Raw genomic sequence first — 19666 nt, 5'->3', positions numbered from 1 at the left:
GAAGCCGCGGTTGATCTGATATTTATGTGAGACAATATTTATTGGGGGACCAAAGGGGTCTGATATAAAGTGTACCTCTCTGAAGCTTAAGTCAATGGTTTTTCTAACAAAAATATTCACAGTTTAGCATATATATTTTGGGCAACAAAATTAAGCTACACAGGTGCAGACATATTTCTCGAAATTTAAATTTGTATATATAATATGGGTGTTGACTGTAACTTATGGTTTTATGAGTTGAATACTTACTGTAATAAAGTTTTTTTTTTTTTTTAAATTTAACATTAAATATGTATCAGTATCTAATTTTTTCAGTATGAGAAATGAAGGAAGAATAATGTATTGTTAAAAGTATTATATCAAACAAGCAAGCAGAAATGAGAAAAAAAATAAAAATTAAAACTTAAATAAATAAATTTCATATTTCTTGCCTCAATCGTTTTAATATTTTCAATTGTCAACAAAGGCATGTTACTGAGGGCTCCATGCCCAGAGAAAGAATCCAACTTTTCCACAACGTTCAAGCTTATCTTTTAACTTTGAAGAATTTTCTGATACAGGTCAGGTTTTTTTTTTTTTCTTTTTCTTTTTCTTTTTTGGTATAATCAATATTTTTTTCTTTAATATATTTTTTAATTAACTACTAACTATGAAGACTGATATTTTTCCTAAATAAAGACTTAGATGAGGAGAAAATTCAAGTTTGAAATTGTTGATGCTTGATTTTGATACCAATTTTTCGCATGTGAGAAATGTTAAGTGGACTCAGAAGTCACACGTGGTTATGGAAGTATTTAGTTGAATAAAGGATGAAGAACAATGTTTAAAGTGATTTGGATGCTTATAAGGTGAATTCTACGCCCATTGATATTGTATTAATGAGTAAAGTCAAGTCGCGTTCAGCATATAAACATTATATGTCCCCTTTGTATGTGTCTTTGTAAAACTAGCATTGCTCTATCTTAAAATGATCAGAATATAAACATTATTGAGCAAGAACCTATAAGGATCATGAAAGTCATATGCCATTGAATCAACACAGTCCCTTCCATGTATAACATTACAAATTCTATATCAAGAACAACCTATAATGTTTCTTAATGGTTCAAATAATGTCCTTATCAAGACAAATGTTAACCAAAACACTTTCATTTATCAATCAACAACCAGTCCCACTAATTGACTGGATTTCTTTTCACCAACTCAAACAGAAATCACTACAACAATAATATTCGACCACTCCATTCAACATATGTTTGCACCGCATGATATACAATTAATCAACCCTGACCAATATGAATCTATTACAAGTCACACATCCAACACACTGAAATAATAACATACTACAAAAAGGCACTCCACAACCAACCAACACAATTTTTTCATTCATCCAGACACAAAAATAGAAAATATGCAAAAGTCATGCCGATGCATAATTATATATACAAACATACACGTAATACAATGGGGTGCAGGGGTTACATTTATGCCTAACATAATTTTGATTTAGATAAAAATTTATTATTATTAAAACATAAATGTATATTGAAAATCTCTTTTGGGAGATAAAACAATATATGATAATTAAACTTAGTTGATGTATTTTCTTAATTGGTAATCAAATGTACTTCGTTAGACATGTTCGTTATCTTTGATGTACTAACACCCTAATCAAGTACATTAATTAACCTCAGTGATGTTTATAATTATAGGTTATAATCTACTACTGTAGGATCCTTACTATCCTACAATTTATGAATTTCAAATTATTCATGTCAATACATCATGTCATCTCCCTAAAGCATCTAATGATCTTGATAATTGAATCTAAATTAGTTGTATCTATGGGATAATCATTCTAATTTGGCCACTTTCGTGACTAACAAATTATACTAATATAGTTATCAACTTAAATAATAACTAATTATATCCTAAGTGACATTCTATCTTTCCTAAAGAAAATTATACTTTATAAACCTATACACATCCTTCACGTGCCCTCATGCACCCTGCGCCCTACCCCGCACTGCCACATGCCCTCACGCGCCAGACACATGTCGTCACATATTGTCGTGCATTGTCCCATGTTGGGCATGTGCTCTCACATGTTGGGCACATGCCCTCACGAGTCGATTAGCCCTTTTTGCCCTTTGACTAGTTTAGTCACGGCTGACTGGTTTGACCCGTTGATCGGTTTGAACTATTGACGTTGGGCCGGATCAGTTTCACTCGTTTATACTTAATGAGTTGGGCTTTTATGGATTATTCTTAATGGTTTTGGGTTTGGGTTGTGAATTGGGCTCTGGCTCACTTAATAAACGGCTTGGGCTTTTTTATTTGGTTTTATAAACTTTAAAAAAAAAAAAGCTTTAAAATGATCTGATCAACAAAGAAATAGTGTTATTATATGGTCAATGTTTGACCCAAACTTTTGGAAATTTTATTGAAAACATGTCTGGAAAATCATGTTTCAACATCAGAAAAATTCGATTCCATTCAACTTTCCACCATTTAAGAGATTTACAAATCCAATCTAATTTGACAGTCATCTTATTTGTCATTTCCAAACCCAATCTAATTTTTTTATACCATAAGAACCCTAATATATAAAATTAATTAATGAAAAATACTCAGCTTCTAAACCTGGATTTACTCTGTACCACAGGTAAAAAAAACTTAATATCATTTCATCAATGACAAGAATTAGTAATATAATCATATTTATATGCCTTAAATTGTATAAACATAAATCTAATATCGGAAACTTAATGAATTTTTACTATTTATTAAAGAAGTAATACATACCTAGTTTCATGATTAAATTTCTTGATGATGTGAAAGAAAGTGTGTATTTTCTCCCTTTGTTCCCTTTCTGTCAATTTCTTTTGCTGATAAAGAAAAACATATATTAAGGAATAGAGAGAGAAAACCCATTTTAATAGCATGCGCTTTATAATTGCCAAATTGCAGTTCTTTTATTAATGGTAATACCTCACAAATGAATCACAAGTAATGAGTCATGCCTTAGCTAATTTAATTATTTCAAAACACCATGTGCCACCTTATGTGATTAAAAACTTTCCACATCATGGTCAATATATATTCATCATGAGGTGATATAATAAAAAATTAGATGAATTTTGGATACTAGAAGATACTGAAATGAAAAATAGGTGTCTAACTTTAATTTACTGAAGTTTAATTTATGAAATAATTTTACAAAGTAAAGCTTGGTTTATACATGTTGTGTCCTTGCCGCGTGCTCAACAATAATACTTAGCCAAAAAGTCATATTAAATTCAAAAAGAAAAAATAGTTAACCTCACCTAAAAGTTATGAATAATGCTATAAATTGTTTAAAGTTAAATAATCTTAATATTTATTTATAATGTCATTAATATCACATCACTATTATTTATATGTTTTCATTTTTACTAATAACATAAAAACTAATATTCCTAATTAATTAAATAAATAAAGAAAAAATATATCTTTATACTTGGACTTAGAGATGGCAATGGGCCCGATATTTTCGGGTACCTGGCCCGACCCAAAAGAGGCGGGTTTTACCCGAGGTTGGCGGGCTTGGGCTTGGGCCTGGGCTTGATTTTAAGGCCCGACCTCGGTACGGGTGGGCATAGGTATATCTTTAGTCGACCCCCTAGCCCGTCCCAAAAAATTTAGTATTAATTTTACTAATTTACCCTTTACTATATATTTATTGCAATATTATCCTATATATATATATATATCCATTTTTCCCAAACTCTACCCTCAATTTTCTCCCATATTGAAGGTTTAACCTGTTAAATTGCCTTTAAATGAGTTAGATGGGTTTGGTTCAACTTAAAAGTGGATTTCCCATAACATATATGCACAGCTGAAAAGTTAGTATAATCAAATATTAGAAGTTTTAATTGTTCACTTATTGCTTAAATTATTGCAGAAATAGCTCAATTATATTTAAAATTATTTCTAAAATTAAAAATATAAAAGAAAATTTGAAATTTATTAATATTTAAAAAACATTATTAAAAAGGCGGGCTTGGGCCGGGCCTGCGTTATAAAAAACCCGTCGGGTCGGGTTTGGGCTTTGCCTATCATACTCGTAGTGGGCTTGGGCCGGGCTTGGGTCTGTGTTATGAGGCCGGGCTTGGGCTTGGGCTTGGGCCAAGGGGTACCCGTCCCGGCCCGCCCATTGCCATCACTACTTGAACTAATAAATAATCGAATAAGATTTTGAATTAACTATTTTAATTTGTAATACTAATTAAGAAATAAACTATTTAGGGTATTTCCCGTGATATCGGACCATTGATCACCTATGTTTCCAATAATTCGTATCCATCAATCTCCTCGAGCTTCTTCTTTTTCATTTGATTTGAATTCACATTTATAGCTTTGATGGAGACTCTGATCCCCTGCACCCAAAAAATATATTAGAGGATCCAAATACAATCAATAAAATTTCAATTTAAATATATAACTTACTTGAGGATAAGTTTCCCCCACTTGGTGTACCGAGATTTCTTGATTGATTTCTGTAGCATCTTTCAAGCTTTCAGATTTTCCTGTGAGGAAGGCAACCTTTATCTCAAGACGCAATAACTCATTGTACAACCTAAGACTCGCCGGCAAACTGGTGCTCGCTTTCCTCAAACCATTCCTTCTCGATGTCGTGTCCCTCGGCTTAGTCCTGAGATATTATTTTCACACCATATCAATATAAAATAAATTGTAGTAATTAGAATTATATAATAACATTATCTAACATAATCTGATAAAAAAATATAATTATGAGTAGGTACCCATATCCCATTTGAGCCAAAAGAGGCAGATTAGAGAGAGTGGTCTCATCTAAGTCAAAGACCAGTTTTCTGCCGTCCTGGGTGAGGTTCAGGCAAACTTAGAAGTGTTCATCATCTAAAGTTTTATACAAATAATCTTGGTCACTCAACCACCCGGAATTTCTAGTCATTAATTAGAATATTGAAGACTAGACTTTTATCTATGCCGAATCTTCGAATATTTTCTAAGTTTAATATCAATTGTTACATTGTTATAATCTCAAACAACAGTAAACAAATCTAGGCTTAGATGTGAAGGAATATATAGGTAATAATGTATGATAATAATTCAACTTAAATTAATTATTTTATGATTACGTACCCGTATCCATGCTTAGCATAGTAAGGCAAATTAGAGAGTGTTTTTCATCTATGTCAAAGACCCAATGTCCTTGCCGTGGCCGTCGAGTTTCAGGTTTCTAGCGTAGCGTAAAGCTAGATCAATAATGACGGCCGAATCTTTCTTGTATGGTCACCTGCACTTATTGCTCCACGTAGTTTTCACACTCTTTTGGAACAGTTTCGAATCCGACAGTGTCGTTAGTTTCCATGGCAAGGTGCCAGCTCGGGCATGACAGCTCGGAATATCGTATTTTCTGGCGTCGGATTGCGGCAGGAGAAGTGGATATGATCACCTTGGGCTGGGATGTTGCTACAAGTGTAGCTAGAATAATAAGAGCAGTGGGAACATTGGCAATAATATGTTTTTGTAGAGAAGGGAAATATTTTAGAGTTGATACTTAATTTGTTGCCAATTTGCCTCCTTTCATAGCCTCTTTCTGTGTAATACCTCTTTCTTATATTTTCTAAAAACCTGCGACTTTGACCATAACCTTATAACGCATAGATATGCATGGTGTATTAAATATATACTCCAAAGATCGATATATATAATCTTATATAATTTATTTAGAATATACGATCTACATTTTGGTTGAGTTCTCACAATTTCTTTCCATATTTTAAGATTTATGTCTTTTTATTTTACTTGATTCGAAGGGTTAAATATACTGCCTGAAACTGGTGAGTGGTGATCGATTGATTAAATCACCAAATTGATGAATAAGTAAATGGAAAGTGCATCTTGATCCTTTGAAGTGGAGCTTTTGGGATGATACTTAATTTTGCCAGTTTCTTTGTCATTTCTCTTGTTTCCAAGTTCACAGAATCAATGAATATCGAGAAAAGAGGGTAATATAAAATTAAGTTCACATGGAGATAGCCAGATGGCACCACATGAGTAAAGACAGGGGTTTTTTTAGATCATTTGTGATTAATTAAATAGTTAAGTCGATGGATGTATCAAAAACGTTTTAATCATGCATGTGAGTACGTAATCTGTTAGTTTGCAGGATACGGCAATGAAAACGCTAACTTTGACTCAAGAGGTGTGATTTTCAAAAACTTAATTTAAATTTAAATTTGTATGAGTTAGAGCTTCAATTTTAGTTTTTTTTTTTTTTTTTTTTTTTTTTTGGTTTAATAAAATAGGTAATATGAAAGTGATGGATACACTGAACCACGTACAAAATGTTGTTTCCTATGGTAATGATTTATTGCTATGTTTTGAAGAGGGTTAAAAACTCATAATAAGGGGTAAAGACGTGAATTAAACTACAGTACAATTGTAAAAGCTTATAATAATAATATTTTGTAATAATTATAAAAAAAATATGAGTATTTATTTATATACTCTTTATAAATAATATATTTATGATTTTGTTTACAATATGGAAATAATTGTGTAAAACAAACTAAAGAAATTTATTAATGAACAAGTTTAAGCCACACAAATAATAACACCTTCAAATTAAACTACAATAAAATTCTTATTAATAAAATGTTCAATATTTATCTAGCTTTTATAGTAAATATCATAACTTTTATATAATTTCATTTTTATGTTTCGACCTCTTAAATAATGCATCAAAATATAGATTTTTGATATTTGTCTTTTTTTTCCTAACTTCAATATTTTGATGTGACTATCTTGTAGTTCTAATAGTTAAAACGAAGTGGGGAAGTGTGGATAAGTACATAGTCTTAGGTTTGATTTTCCATCTGAGCATTCGCAATTTAAGTGAGAGGTTGTGGCATGGGTTGTAAGCTAGCCCTAGAAACATGGCGGGATCCAGCCCACTTGGCCCACCCTCAATTTTTTTTTCTTTAATATTAATATATATATTTTGGATTTTGGCTCACCCTAACAAAAATATTAATATATAATTAGTTTTTATTTTGGCCCACTCTAAAAAAATTTCTGAATCCGCCACTGCTAGAATATATATAGTAAGAAGTATTGAAATCCAAAACAATTGACATAATTAGTTTGACAAACAATTTTAGAAATGATATTTATTTATAAATATGTAAAAAAATATACAAACTTTCTTCTGTTGTTCTTTGTACAATTAAATAATAGATAAATTCATTATATATTTTTAAATGTATGTGTGGGTTTTTTTTTTTGCAAAAACTAAGAATTTAATTTTATATATTTGAATATTTGATGAATTTAAAAGTAAAGTCCATATATATATTTGATAATTTTTCAAAGTCAATGAAGGTCAATGACCCTCCTTGACCCCCCCTCCTCCGTCCATGTGGTCTTGTATAGCTTTTGTCTCGTCCTAACCCACTGCTTGTCCGATGGTAAGATGTGTTTGGAAGATAGTGTTTTTTGTTAACTCTTTAATCTTGGTTAAACTTTTATTTTTGATTCTATATTAGGAGTTTGTCCTGTGTTATTGATTGCCTTTATAGGCCACTGTATACATTATTTTTCCTTTTCTATTTAAAGCTTAATTACCAAAAGAAAAAGAAAATACTAAATGATGTGTTTAATCGAAATTCAAGATTATTACAAGCACTTATATTGAACAATAGAGCTGTTGACTAGAAAAAATATTTGTTTAATATTCATCTAATTGTAGTATTAAATGAATGCATCATGGATTCATGGGAGAATCTTGAAGCGATCGCCCCATATGAAGAGAAACTTAACAGTTGGTATGAAAAAAATTAATTCAAGCAGACGAGCTCTAAAATATATTTTCTATAGTTATAAAGTGATGTTATTTGACCCCATCGTTTATCTTTATAAACCCTATTTCTAAGTTTATCCTTTTAAATTTTTTAAAAAACATATCTAAATGTCTAATAAACCCAGTCCATTATAAATATCTCACCATTCATATTATATTTTCTCTTTATATATACTATTATCTTTATCTTCAATTAATATCAATCAAACATATAATCGGTTGCACACTTTGTTAAGTTTCAATCATGATTCATATGACAATTTTCTTAAAAAAGAAAAATAAAGAATAAAAAATATATAAATATATAACTGATAAATGTACAAATACAATTGAAATTAAAATAATAAAAAGGATAAAAAATAAACCCAAAATATATATTCGTACTATTAGCAAACTCGTTCATTCATGATCTATATATTTTGGATTTACGATGTAGAAAGTATAAAAAAATTTAAATTAATAGCAAAAGATTCATTCTAGATGATTTGTGCATAAATACAGTATACATATACATATTTTCATACACATTATTGACATATGATTGGTTAATTTAAAGTTAAAATTAAATTTCATATAATCATAGTTGTATGAGAAATGTTGTATGAAAATTGTAAGAAATATGTATGTAAATATTCAAATACTTTTATCTTCCTTAATAATTTTTAAAGGATAAAACATAATAAAGAAGGAAATATAATCGGAGTCAGTAGATAAAATGCGAAGAGCCATAAGCATCACTCAGTTGCAATGCTAAAGTTTAACCACAAGTGTTTCGATTTATATAGGTAGCTTATTTTGACCATCAAAGTGTTCGATATTTGAGGCGCAAATACATATTTTATTTTTATTTTTCATTTAATATTATGTACTAAAATCACATGGTAAATGAGTCTTATATATATAATTAGAGATAGAAAAATTTTACATTTATTTAATACAATTGATTTAGACAGATTTTCCATACCAAACGTCGCACATGTTAAAAGAATCTTTACCTTATTAGTTATAAACTAGCCGAATAAGTTCAAATAATAGAGATTGAAAATTTTGTTAGATAACGACATGTTCCCACCAAGGTTTCCTAAATCTATAAGTTCCCACCCCTAATTTCATATATTCCATATTCATTATTAAATAATATCTTAGTGACCGTTAAATTCTAACATATATACCGAAGTGTTATTATTAAACTGCCTACTATCTTCTACTTCTTCATTCTCCGTCTTCCCATCATCTTCTTCTTCATCTCCGCCTCCTCCTCCTGTATCACTTCTTCATCTTCCCATCCAACCATTCAAGACCTTAAGTAATCAATTCAAGACTTAAAAACACAAACAAGATCTAAAGATAGATGACATTTGCAGTGAAATTTGATATATAAAAGGTTAGACTCCTCATCCCATAGATCTTCAAGGGTCTTGAAATTTAATTCATAAAAAACACAAGAAAATTTTGATGTGGATAAACCTCTTCATTGTGAGAGAGAAAAAAACCGAGAATCTAAAGATTCACTTAAATCCAATATAATCAAAAGAGTTTACAAGCAATTACAATCCACTAAAAAATATTCACCAAATTTAAAACTCAATCACAACTCTGAAACAAATAAAATACATAAATGTTATAAGAGATGGATTAAAATCGCCAAAGAAGCAATCAAACTTAAGCTGTATAACTCTATCCAATCATTAAAATCAAAACTCACAGTCTAGATTAAAATTTTAACAAAACGTTTCCTCATTTACTCATAACCAAACAGACTTAATTGTGAAGCCATTAAATGTTCTGTATTGGTTAACACCATGCGTTGCCGTTTTGGTCCTTTATTGTTTGCAATCTTGTCGTCAATCTGTAACTAATCCAATGGTTGGACTCCCACTTGTTGGTCAAGGTATATAAGCGTGTGATTTTTCAGCTTTTAAAGAACACTGTCGCTCTCTTCGATTAAAAACTTTCTCTTTGCTAGGTTCATCTGTACACTCTAAATCTTGTAACCATTGTGCAATCTGTTGAATCGTGGTTAGAAGGTTGTGTCCCTTCAAGGGTAGAGAAGCTAGGATAGTTTTCTCTTAGGATTAAGGGTTATTGTGGTTGATTGAGTGATTAGTCTGTATAGAGGGTTTTGCGATTGTTTGGTTGTGATTGTACTCTGTTAACTCTCAATATCCTAGTGCAGTGAGTCTTAGTATTCTAGAGCCCACGTGGACGCAGTTTGTTCAATTTGAACGTGACCATGGTAAAATCGTGTATGTTCTGTTCTTGATTGGTTTTGTGTATGATGTTAAAGATATAATTGATATTTAGGCTCTAATCGTAACATAGACTAAAAGAATACTTGAATAACAAAAAAAAAAAAAAAAAAAAAATGAATTCAGAGCAATATTACTAAACAAAAAGGAGGTAAAAAAACAGCAAAAGTTTGTCTCATTTTCTCACAACTAACAGACTAAAAATAAAAGACCATACAATTAAAATAAAAAACCGTAGTATTAAGAGAAAATACAAAACAAAAAGACTTAAAAAAATGAACAAAACTTAGCCTCATTATCTCATCAACCTAACTGACATTTAATCAAAATAAAATAAAACCGTAGAATTAAGAGCAAATTACAAAGATAAACAGAAAAAATAATAATAATTATGAAGAAATAGAACAAAATATTTTTTAATTATGTTTTTATTAATTTAATCGTATCCAATCGTGTCCACTAGCCAATCTATTGGTCTATTGCGTGAACACAATTCATAGCTAATTTATTTCTTAATTCTAAGCACATATCCATATGAAAAATTGGACTATCTTTTTTTTTTTTTTTTTTTTTTTTTTTTTTTGACCAAGTGTTGGGTTAGTTTACATGCACTTCGACTAATTCTCAGGAAGACTAGCCAATACAACTAGGGGTAAAAATTGAGTTGAGTTGCTTGTGCAACTCGACTTGGCTTGAATTCGACTCCATATTGTCGAGTTGAGTTCCAATAGCTCGAATAATCCCACGAGTCGAGTTGATCATTGTACAAAAAACTCAAAAACTCGATTAAACTCGACCAAACTTGATTAAGCTTGAAAGCTTATTAAAACTGATTAACCGAACAAATTCGACTTTTAGATACCATTCAAGTTCAAACTCAATTCATCAAGCTCTAGCTTGAACCAAACTAGAACTCAGTACTGTAGCATCGAGTTCGAGTACCCATATCACTAATTGATTTCACCCCTAGCAACAACCCACCACCACAACCTCTCGTTTAAATTGTGGATAAGTAGATAGAGAATCGAACTGAAATTATATGTATATTCACACATCTCTAATTTGTCCTTACCATTGTGATACCCACAAATAATTTAATTGGACTACAAGTATATACTATTCCATGATAGTGGATTGAGCAAGATCCCCTCCCTTATTTTTACATAAAATTATATGACATAATTTGTCTATAAGGAGTTTAAAAATTGCATGTACAAGTTTTTTTTTTTTTAATGAAATTATCAAAGGGATTTGTTTTTTTATTAATTCTCCGGAAATCTGTCCTTTATCAGAAAGTTCTCGAAGTTAAAAGATAAGCTTGGACTTTGGGAAAGTGGGATTCTTTCTCCGGGCATGGAGCCCTCTGTAGCATGCCTTGTTGACATTGAAATATTAAAACGATTGAGGTCAGAATTGGGCACTTATTTCTACTAGCCACATTAATTTATATGAGGGAGAACGACTTATACGTACCCAAGGTTTATCGTACGATAAGTTAGTATCTAAAAGGTTTTGAAATGATAAATAGGTACTTTTCGTCATATTTTTTTAGTGATTCTGTTTATTACTGTTTATTAATAATGAAAAGATTAAATGCCCTAAAAAAAGTTTGAATTTAGTTTTTTATAATTTAAAAATTTTTAAAAAACCCCCTAAGTTTACAAATTAATAAATATACCTCAATATATAAAATTTTTTATAAAATAACAAAAACACCCCTGCCACCTGCAGTGCCAGATTCCGGCCATCACCGCCGGAATCTGGCCGGAAGTTGCGTTAGACACAGACCCGTCGGATCTGTGTCGTAACGCTTCGATCTGGCCTTTTCCGGCCAGATCCATGGCTGATCTGGTCGCAAAAGGCCAGATCTACGGCCAGCTCTGGCCGTCGCCGCCGTAAACTCCATCTACGGCTTCGACGGCCAGATCTGGCAGTAGATCTGGCCTTTTCCAGCCAGATCAGCCCGGATCTGGCCGAAAAGGCCAGATCTGGTGCTGCTTTGACGGCCAGATCTTACCTTTTCCGACCAGATCCATGGCGGATCTGACCGAAAAGGTCAGATCGGCAAGTTACGACACAGATCCGTGGATTTGTGTCGTAATGCATTTTTTCGGCTAGATTCCGGCGATGATGGCCGGAATCTGGCACTGGGGTGGTGGGGGTGTTTTTGTTATTTAACAACTTTTATATATGGGGTGTTTAATTAAATTAGCAAACCTAGGGGGCCTTTTAGAAATTTTTAATTAAAAAAACTAAAATTGAAACTTTGAAGGGCATTTTAGTCTTTTCCTATTAATAACAAAAATCACTAACAATATGACGGAGGACCTATTTATCGTTTTAAAACCTTTTGAGTACCAACTTATCATTACAGTAAACCTTGAGTATGCACAAGTCGTTCGGCCTTTTATAAATATGAAATAGCAATTGAATTGAGTGGATCTCAGGGAAGCCGTGGTTGATCTGATATTTATGTGAGACAATATTTATGGGGGGACCAAAGGGGTCTGATATAAAGTGTACCTCTTGAAGCTTAAGTCATGGTTTTTCTAACAAAATATTCCCAGTTTAGCAATATATTTTGGGCAACAAAATTGTACACAGTGCAGACATATTTCTCGAAATTTAAATTTGTATATAATATGGGTTGACTGTAACTTTTTTTATGAGTTGAATACTTACGTAATAAAGTTTTTTTTTTTTTTTTTTAAATTTAACATTAAATATGTATCAGTATCTAATTTTTTCAGTATGAGAAATGAAGGAAGATAATGTATTGTTAAAAGTATTATATCAATAAGCAAGCGAAATGGAAAAAAAAGAAAATTAAAACTTAAATAAATAATTTCATATTTCTTGCCTCAATCGTTTTAATATTTTCAATTGTCAACAAAGGCATGTTACTGAGGCTCCATGCCCAGAGAAAGAACCAACTTTTCCACAACGTTCAAGCTTATCTTTTAACTTTGAGAATTTTCTGATACAGGTCAGGTTTTTTTTTTTTCTTTTTCTTTTTCTTTTTTGTTATAATCAATATTTTTTCTTTAATATATTTTTTATTAACTACTAACTATGAAGACTGTATTTTTCCTAAGTAAGACTTAGATGAGGAGAAATTCAAGTTTGAAATTGTTGTGCTTGATTTTGACACCAATTTTTCATATGTGATAAATGTTAAGTGGACTCAGAAGTCACACTGGTTATGGAAGTATTAGTTGAATAAAGGATAAAGAACAATGTTTAAAGTGATTTGGATGCTTATAAGGTGAATTCTACGCCCATTGATATTGTCGTAATGAGTAAAGTCAAGTCGCGTTCAGCATATAAACATTATATGTCCCCTTTGTATGTGTATTTGTAAAACTAGCATTACTCTATCTTAAAATGATCAGAATATAAACATTATTGAGCAAGAACCTATAAGGATCATGAAAGTCATATGCCATTGAATCAACACAGTCCCTTCCATGTATCACATTACAAATTCTATATCAAGAACAACCTATAATGTTTCTTAATGGTTCAACAATAATGTCCTTATCAAGACAAATGTTAACCAAAACACTTTCATTTATCAATCAAACAAACCAGTCCCACTAATTGACTGGATTTCTTTTCACCAACTCAAATTAGGAAATCACTACACAAATAATATTCGACTACAACTCCATTCAACATATGTTATGCATACGCATGATATACAATTAATCAACCCGTAACCAATATGAATTCTATTACAAGTCACCAATCCAACACACTCCAAATAATAAACATACTACAAAAAGGCACTCCCACAACCAACCAACACAATTTTTTCATTCATCCAGACACAAAAAGTAGAAAATATGCAAAAGTCATACCGATGCATAAATATATATACAAACATACACGTAATACAATGGGGTGCCGGGGTTACATTTATGCCTAATACATAATTTTAGATTTAGATATTAAAATTTATTATTATTAAAACATAAATGTATATTGAAAATCTCTTTTGGGAGATATAACAATATATAATAATTAAACTTAGTTGATGTAATTTTCTTAATTGGTAATCAAATGTACTTCATTAGACATGTTCGTTATCTTTGAATATACTAAACACACTTAATCAAGTACATTAATTAACCTCAGTTATGTTCATAATTATAGGGTTAATTAATCTACCACTGTACGATCCTTAACTATCCTCTAATTTATGAATTTCAAATTATTCATGTCAAATACATCATGTCATCTCACTAAAGCATCTAATGATCTTGAGTAATTGAATCTAAATTAGTTTGATATCTATGGGATAATCATTCTAATTTGGCCACTTTGGTGACTAACAAATTATACGTAATATAGTTATCAAACTTAAATAATAACTATAATTATATCCTAAGTGACATTCTATCTTTCTCTAAAGAAAATTATACTTTATAAACCTATACACATCCTTCACGTGCACCCTCACGCCCTACCACGCATTGCCACATGCCCTCACGCGCCAGACACATGCCGCACATATTGTCGTGCATTGTCACACGTCGGGCATGTGCTCTCACATGTTGGGCACGCGCCCTCATGAGTCGATTAGCCCTTTTTACCCTTTGACTAGTTTAGTCAATGGTCTGGATTGGTTTGACCTGTTGATCGGTTTGAATTGTTGACGTTTGGCCAGATCAGTTTCACTCGTTTATACTTAATGAGGTGAGCTTTTATGGATCATTCTTACTGGGTTTGGGTTTGAATTGGGCTCATTTAATAAATAGTACTTGGGCTTCTTTAATGGCTCACTTAATAAAAGGCTTGGGCTTTTTCTATTTGGGTTTTGTAAACTTTAAAAAAAAAAAGGCCTCAAAAATGGGCTGGATCAAGTAAAGAAATAGTGTTATTATATTGGTCAATGCTTGACCCAAACTTTTGGAAATTTTATTGAAAAACATGTTTGGAAAATCATGTTTCAACATCAGAAAAATTCGATTCTAGCCAACTTTCCAACCATTTAAGAGATTTACAAACCCAATCTAATTTCTTTGTACCATAAGCACCTAATATATAAAAAATCAACTTAATAAAAAATACATCTATTTGATTTGCTCTGATACCACATGTAAAAAACAACTTAATAGCAATTTTATCAATGACAAAGAATCAATAATATAATTATATTTTTATGCCTTAAATTACATAAACATAAATCGTAATATCAGAAACTAAATGATTTTTCACTATTTATTAAAGAAGTAATACATACTTGGTTTCATGATTAAATTTCTTGATGATGCGAAAGAAAGTAGTGTATTTTCTCCCATTGTTCCCTTTATGTCAATTTATTTTGATGGATAAAGAAAAACATATATTAAGGAATAGAGAGAGAAAACCCATTTTATATAGCATGCAGTTTTATTAATTGCCAAATTGCAGTTCTTTTATTAATTGTAGTAACCTCTCCTTTAAAGGTAAATGACTGTCATGACTCATGCCCTTTAACCAATTTAATTATTTCAAAACAACCATGGGCCTCCTTATGTGAATTAAAGTATTTCCAACATCATGATCAATATGTATTCATGACGTAGGTGGAATATATATAAGAAAATTAGATGAATTTTGGGATACTAGAAGATATCTGAATATGACAAAACTTAGGTGGTCTAACTTCTAATTTGCTGAGAAGTTTAATTTATTGAAATAATTTTACAAAAGTAAAGCTTGGTTCAAATATATATATAAATTAACATTATTCTAACATAATCTTGATAAAAATTATAATTATGAGTAGCTAGGTACCCGTATTCCATTTGAGCGAAAAGAGGCAAATTAGAGGGAGTGGTCTCATCTACGTCAAAGACCAGATGTTCTTGCCGCCCTGGGTGAGGTTAAGGCTTGTAACATAGCTAATCATCTAAAGTTTTATACAACTGATTCTTGATCACTCAACTACCCGGAATTTCTAGTCATTAATTAGAATATTGAACACTAAACATTTATCTATGCCGAATCTTCGAATATTTTTCTAAGTTTAATATCAGTTGTTGACATTGTTATAATCTCAAACAACAGTAAACAAATCTAGGCTTATATGTGAAGGAATATATAGGTAATAATTTATAATAATAATTCAACTTAAATAAATTATTTTATGATTACGTGCCCGTATCCATGCTTAGCATAGTAAGGCAAATTAGAGAGTGTTGTTTCATCTATGTCAAAGACCCAAATGTCCTTGCCGTCGCCGCCGAGTTTCAGGTTTCTAGCGTAGCGTAAAGCTAGATCAATAATGACGGCGGAATCTTTCTTGTCTTGGTCATCTGACATGTATTGCTCCACGTAGATTAAAGACTCTTTTGGAACTGTTTCGAATCCGACAGTGTTGTTAGTTTCCATGGCAAGGTGCCAGCTCAGGCATGACAAGCTCGGAATATCGTATTTTCTGGCGTCGGATTGCGGCAGGAGAAGGTGGATATGATCACCCTGGGCCTGGGATGTTGCTACAAGTGTAGCCAGGAATAATAAGAGCAATGGGAACATTGGCAATAATATTGTTTTTGTAGAGAAGGGAAATATTTTAGAGTTGATACTTTAATTTGTTGCCAATTTGCCTCCTTTTTATAGCCTCTTTCTTGTGTAATGACCTCTTTCTTTATAATTTCTAAAAACTTGCGACTTTGAGCATAACCTTGTAGCTCATACGATATGTATGGTGTATTAACCATATGCTCCAAAGATCTTTATATATATATAAAGATATCTTATATAATATTTATTTAGGAGATACAGATTTACATTTTGGTTGAGTTCTCACGATTTCTTTCCATATTTTATAAGATTTATGCCTTTTTATTTTACATTGGTTAGAAGGGTTAGAAAATATGACTGCCTGAAACTGGTGAGTGGTGATCGATTGATTAAATCACCAAATTGATGAATAAGTAAAATGGAAAGTGCATCTTGATCCTTTGAAGTGGAGCTTTTGGGGTGATATTAATGAAAAGATGATACTTAATTTTGACATTTTCTTTGTCATTTCTCTTGTTTCCAAATTCACAAGAATCAATGAATATCGACAAAAGAGGGTAATATAAAATTAAGTTCACATTGAGATAGCCAGAGAGGCACCACATGAGTAAGAACAGTGGGTGTTTTTTGGATCATTTGTGTGATTAATTAAATAGTTAAGTCGATGGATGTATGAAAAACGTTTATAATCATGCATGTGAGTACGTAATCTGTTAGTTTGCAGGATACGTCAATGAAAACGCTGACTTTGAGATCAAGAGGTGTGATTTTCAAAAACTTAATTTAAATTTAAATTTGTATGAGTTAGACCTTCCAATTTTAGTTTTTTTTTTTTTTTTTTTTTTTTTTATCATGGGAAATGAAAGGATGTTGTGAGCTTCAATTTTTTCTTTTTTGGTTTAATAAAATAGGTAATATGAAAGTGATGGATACACTGAACCACGTACAAAATGTTGTGTTGTCCTTTGGTGATGATTGTATTGTGTATGTTTTGAAGATGGTTTTGCATAAACATAGCTAAGAACTCATTCTAAGGGAGTGAAGACATTAATTAAACTTAACAATACGATTACAAATAAACTTATAATAAATAATATATTGGGTATAAGTCATACAAAAAATATTAGTATTTATTTATAGTGCTCTTTATAATTAATATATTTATGATTGTGTTTGACGATATGGAATAAATTTATAATACAAGTGTAAAACAAAACTAAGAAAATTTATTAATGAACAAGTTATTAAGCCAACACAAATCCCAACTCTCATCCCGAGGCCAATCCTCTTCTGCAGCTAATGAGAATAAAAAGTGGAAGAAGCTATGGAAGCTTCCCATCACTAATGCCGAGAAGCTATTTTTGTGGAAAGCTTGCTAAGACATTCTTTCAACCAAGTGTAACCTTGTCAAGAAAAGGGTGATTTAGGATCCTTTTTGCCCCTTCTGTTGCTCAAAAGAAGAAGATGTCTTGCATGCTTTATGGGGCTGCGCTGTTGCCAAGGATATTTGGTCAAGCTGTTTCTAACCTTCCAAAAGATGAATAACAATTTCACCGACTTCAGAGAGCTCGTTATGGTTTTTCTATCCAAATTAGAGGAAAAGCATTTAGCTGAATTTGGAGTGGTGGTCTCAAAAATCTGGCAAAGGAGGAATGAGTTTACTTTCAAACATCATATTTCTACTCCATCCCAGATCATTCACCATGCAACTCAAGAACTGGACATGTTAAAATCCTTACATCAAACGAGGACCTCTCCTAATGCTCATCCTTAGATTCCTGATCCCAGCTCACTAAGATGGCAGCCACCACCTGAAGGTATCTTCAAGATAAACTGGGATGCAAGTGTGAGAAAAGAAGACTGCACAATTGGGGTTGGAATTGCAATTCGGGACTGGCAAGGCAGGTTTATGGCAACTATGAGAATGAAGAAAACCATGTTCCCAGATGCACACTTGGTTGAGTTTCGCAGCTCTTCAAGCAGTATTCTAGCAGTAGATATTGGGATCAACCAAATTATCCTGGAAGGGGACGCACTTCAAGTAGTCAATGATCTCCTTAGGGACGAAGAGAATTGAGGCCAAGCTGGTCTTATCTCTATGGATACTAAGGCGATTTTTAGGAATTTTCAAACTTTTTCGATTCATCATGTTAAAAGAGCATCCAATGTGATTGCTCATACTCTAGCTAAAGATGCTCTAACCATTGATGATGTATTGGTTGAGCTTAAAGATGTTCCAAATTGTATTGGATCCTTAGTCGATCCTCCTGAATGAATATAAAACTCATTTGATTTCCAAAAAAAAAAAAAAAAAAAAACACAAATAATAACACCTCCAAATCAAACTACAATAAAATTCTTATTAATAAAATATTCAAATATTTAACTAGCTTTTATAGTAAAATATCATAACTTTTCTTGTAATGTCATTTTTATGTTTCGACCCCTTAAAATAATGCATCAAAATATAGATTTTTGATATTTATCTTTTTTTTTTTTTTTTCCTAACTTCAATATTTTCCATCTATAGGTAGTCTAGTGGTTAGAACGAATTGGGGATAGTGTGGATAGACACATAGTCTCAGGTTTGATTTCCCATTTGAGCATTCGTAATTTAAGTGAGAGATTGTGGCGGTGGTTTGTAAGCTAACCCGTATAAATATATATAGTAAGAAGTATTGAAATCCAAAACAATTGACAATAATTTAATTTGACAAACAAATTTTAGAAATGATATTTATTTTATAAAATATCTAAAAAAATATACAAACTTTCTTCATTTTATTCTTTGTACAAATAAATAATAGATATAAAATTCATTATATAATTTATTAAATGTATGTGTGGGATATTTTTCTTTTTGTAAAAACTAAGAATTTAATTTTATATATTTGATGAATTTAAAAGTAAGATTTTCTCTTAGTACTTTCTTCATTTTTTTTTTTTTTTAAAAAAAAGGGAAAATGAAGTTTTCTCTTCAAGACTCTCCCATGAATCCATGATGCATTCATTTAAT

At 31.3% G+C, this 19666-nt stretch overlaps 1 protein-coding gene across 1 annotated transcript; it reads right to left on the bottom strand.

Moving 5' to 3' along the window:
• Positions 1–4322: 4322 nt before the first annotated feature.
• On the bottom strand, positions 4323–16518 carry LOC116113707 (acid phosphatase 1-like). Its single transcript, XM_031399871.1, has 4 exons — positions 16282–16518; positions 4809–4885; positions 4522–4696; positions 4323–4421 (listed from the first exon to the last, which is right to left on the bottom strand). The coding sequence occupies exons 1-4, from the start codon at positions 16516–16518 to the stop codon at positions 4323–4325; spliced, it is 588 nt and encodes a 195-aa protein (XP_031255731.1).
• Between the last annotated feature and the right edge of the window lie 3148 nt (positions 16519–19666).

The sequence above is a fragment of the Pistacia vera genome, unplaced genomic scaffold (assembly GCF_008641045.1).
Source record: "Pistacia vera cultivar Batoury unplaced genomic scaffold, PisVer_v2 Contig69, whole genome shotgun sequence".
Lineage (NCBI taxonomy): Eukaryota > Viridiplantae > Streptophyta > Magnoliopsida > Sapindales > Anacardiaceae > Pistacia > Pistacia vera.
Note: the sequence above shows the minus strand (reverse complement) of the source record. Positions and strands in the feature narration are given on the sequence as shown.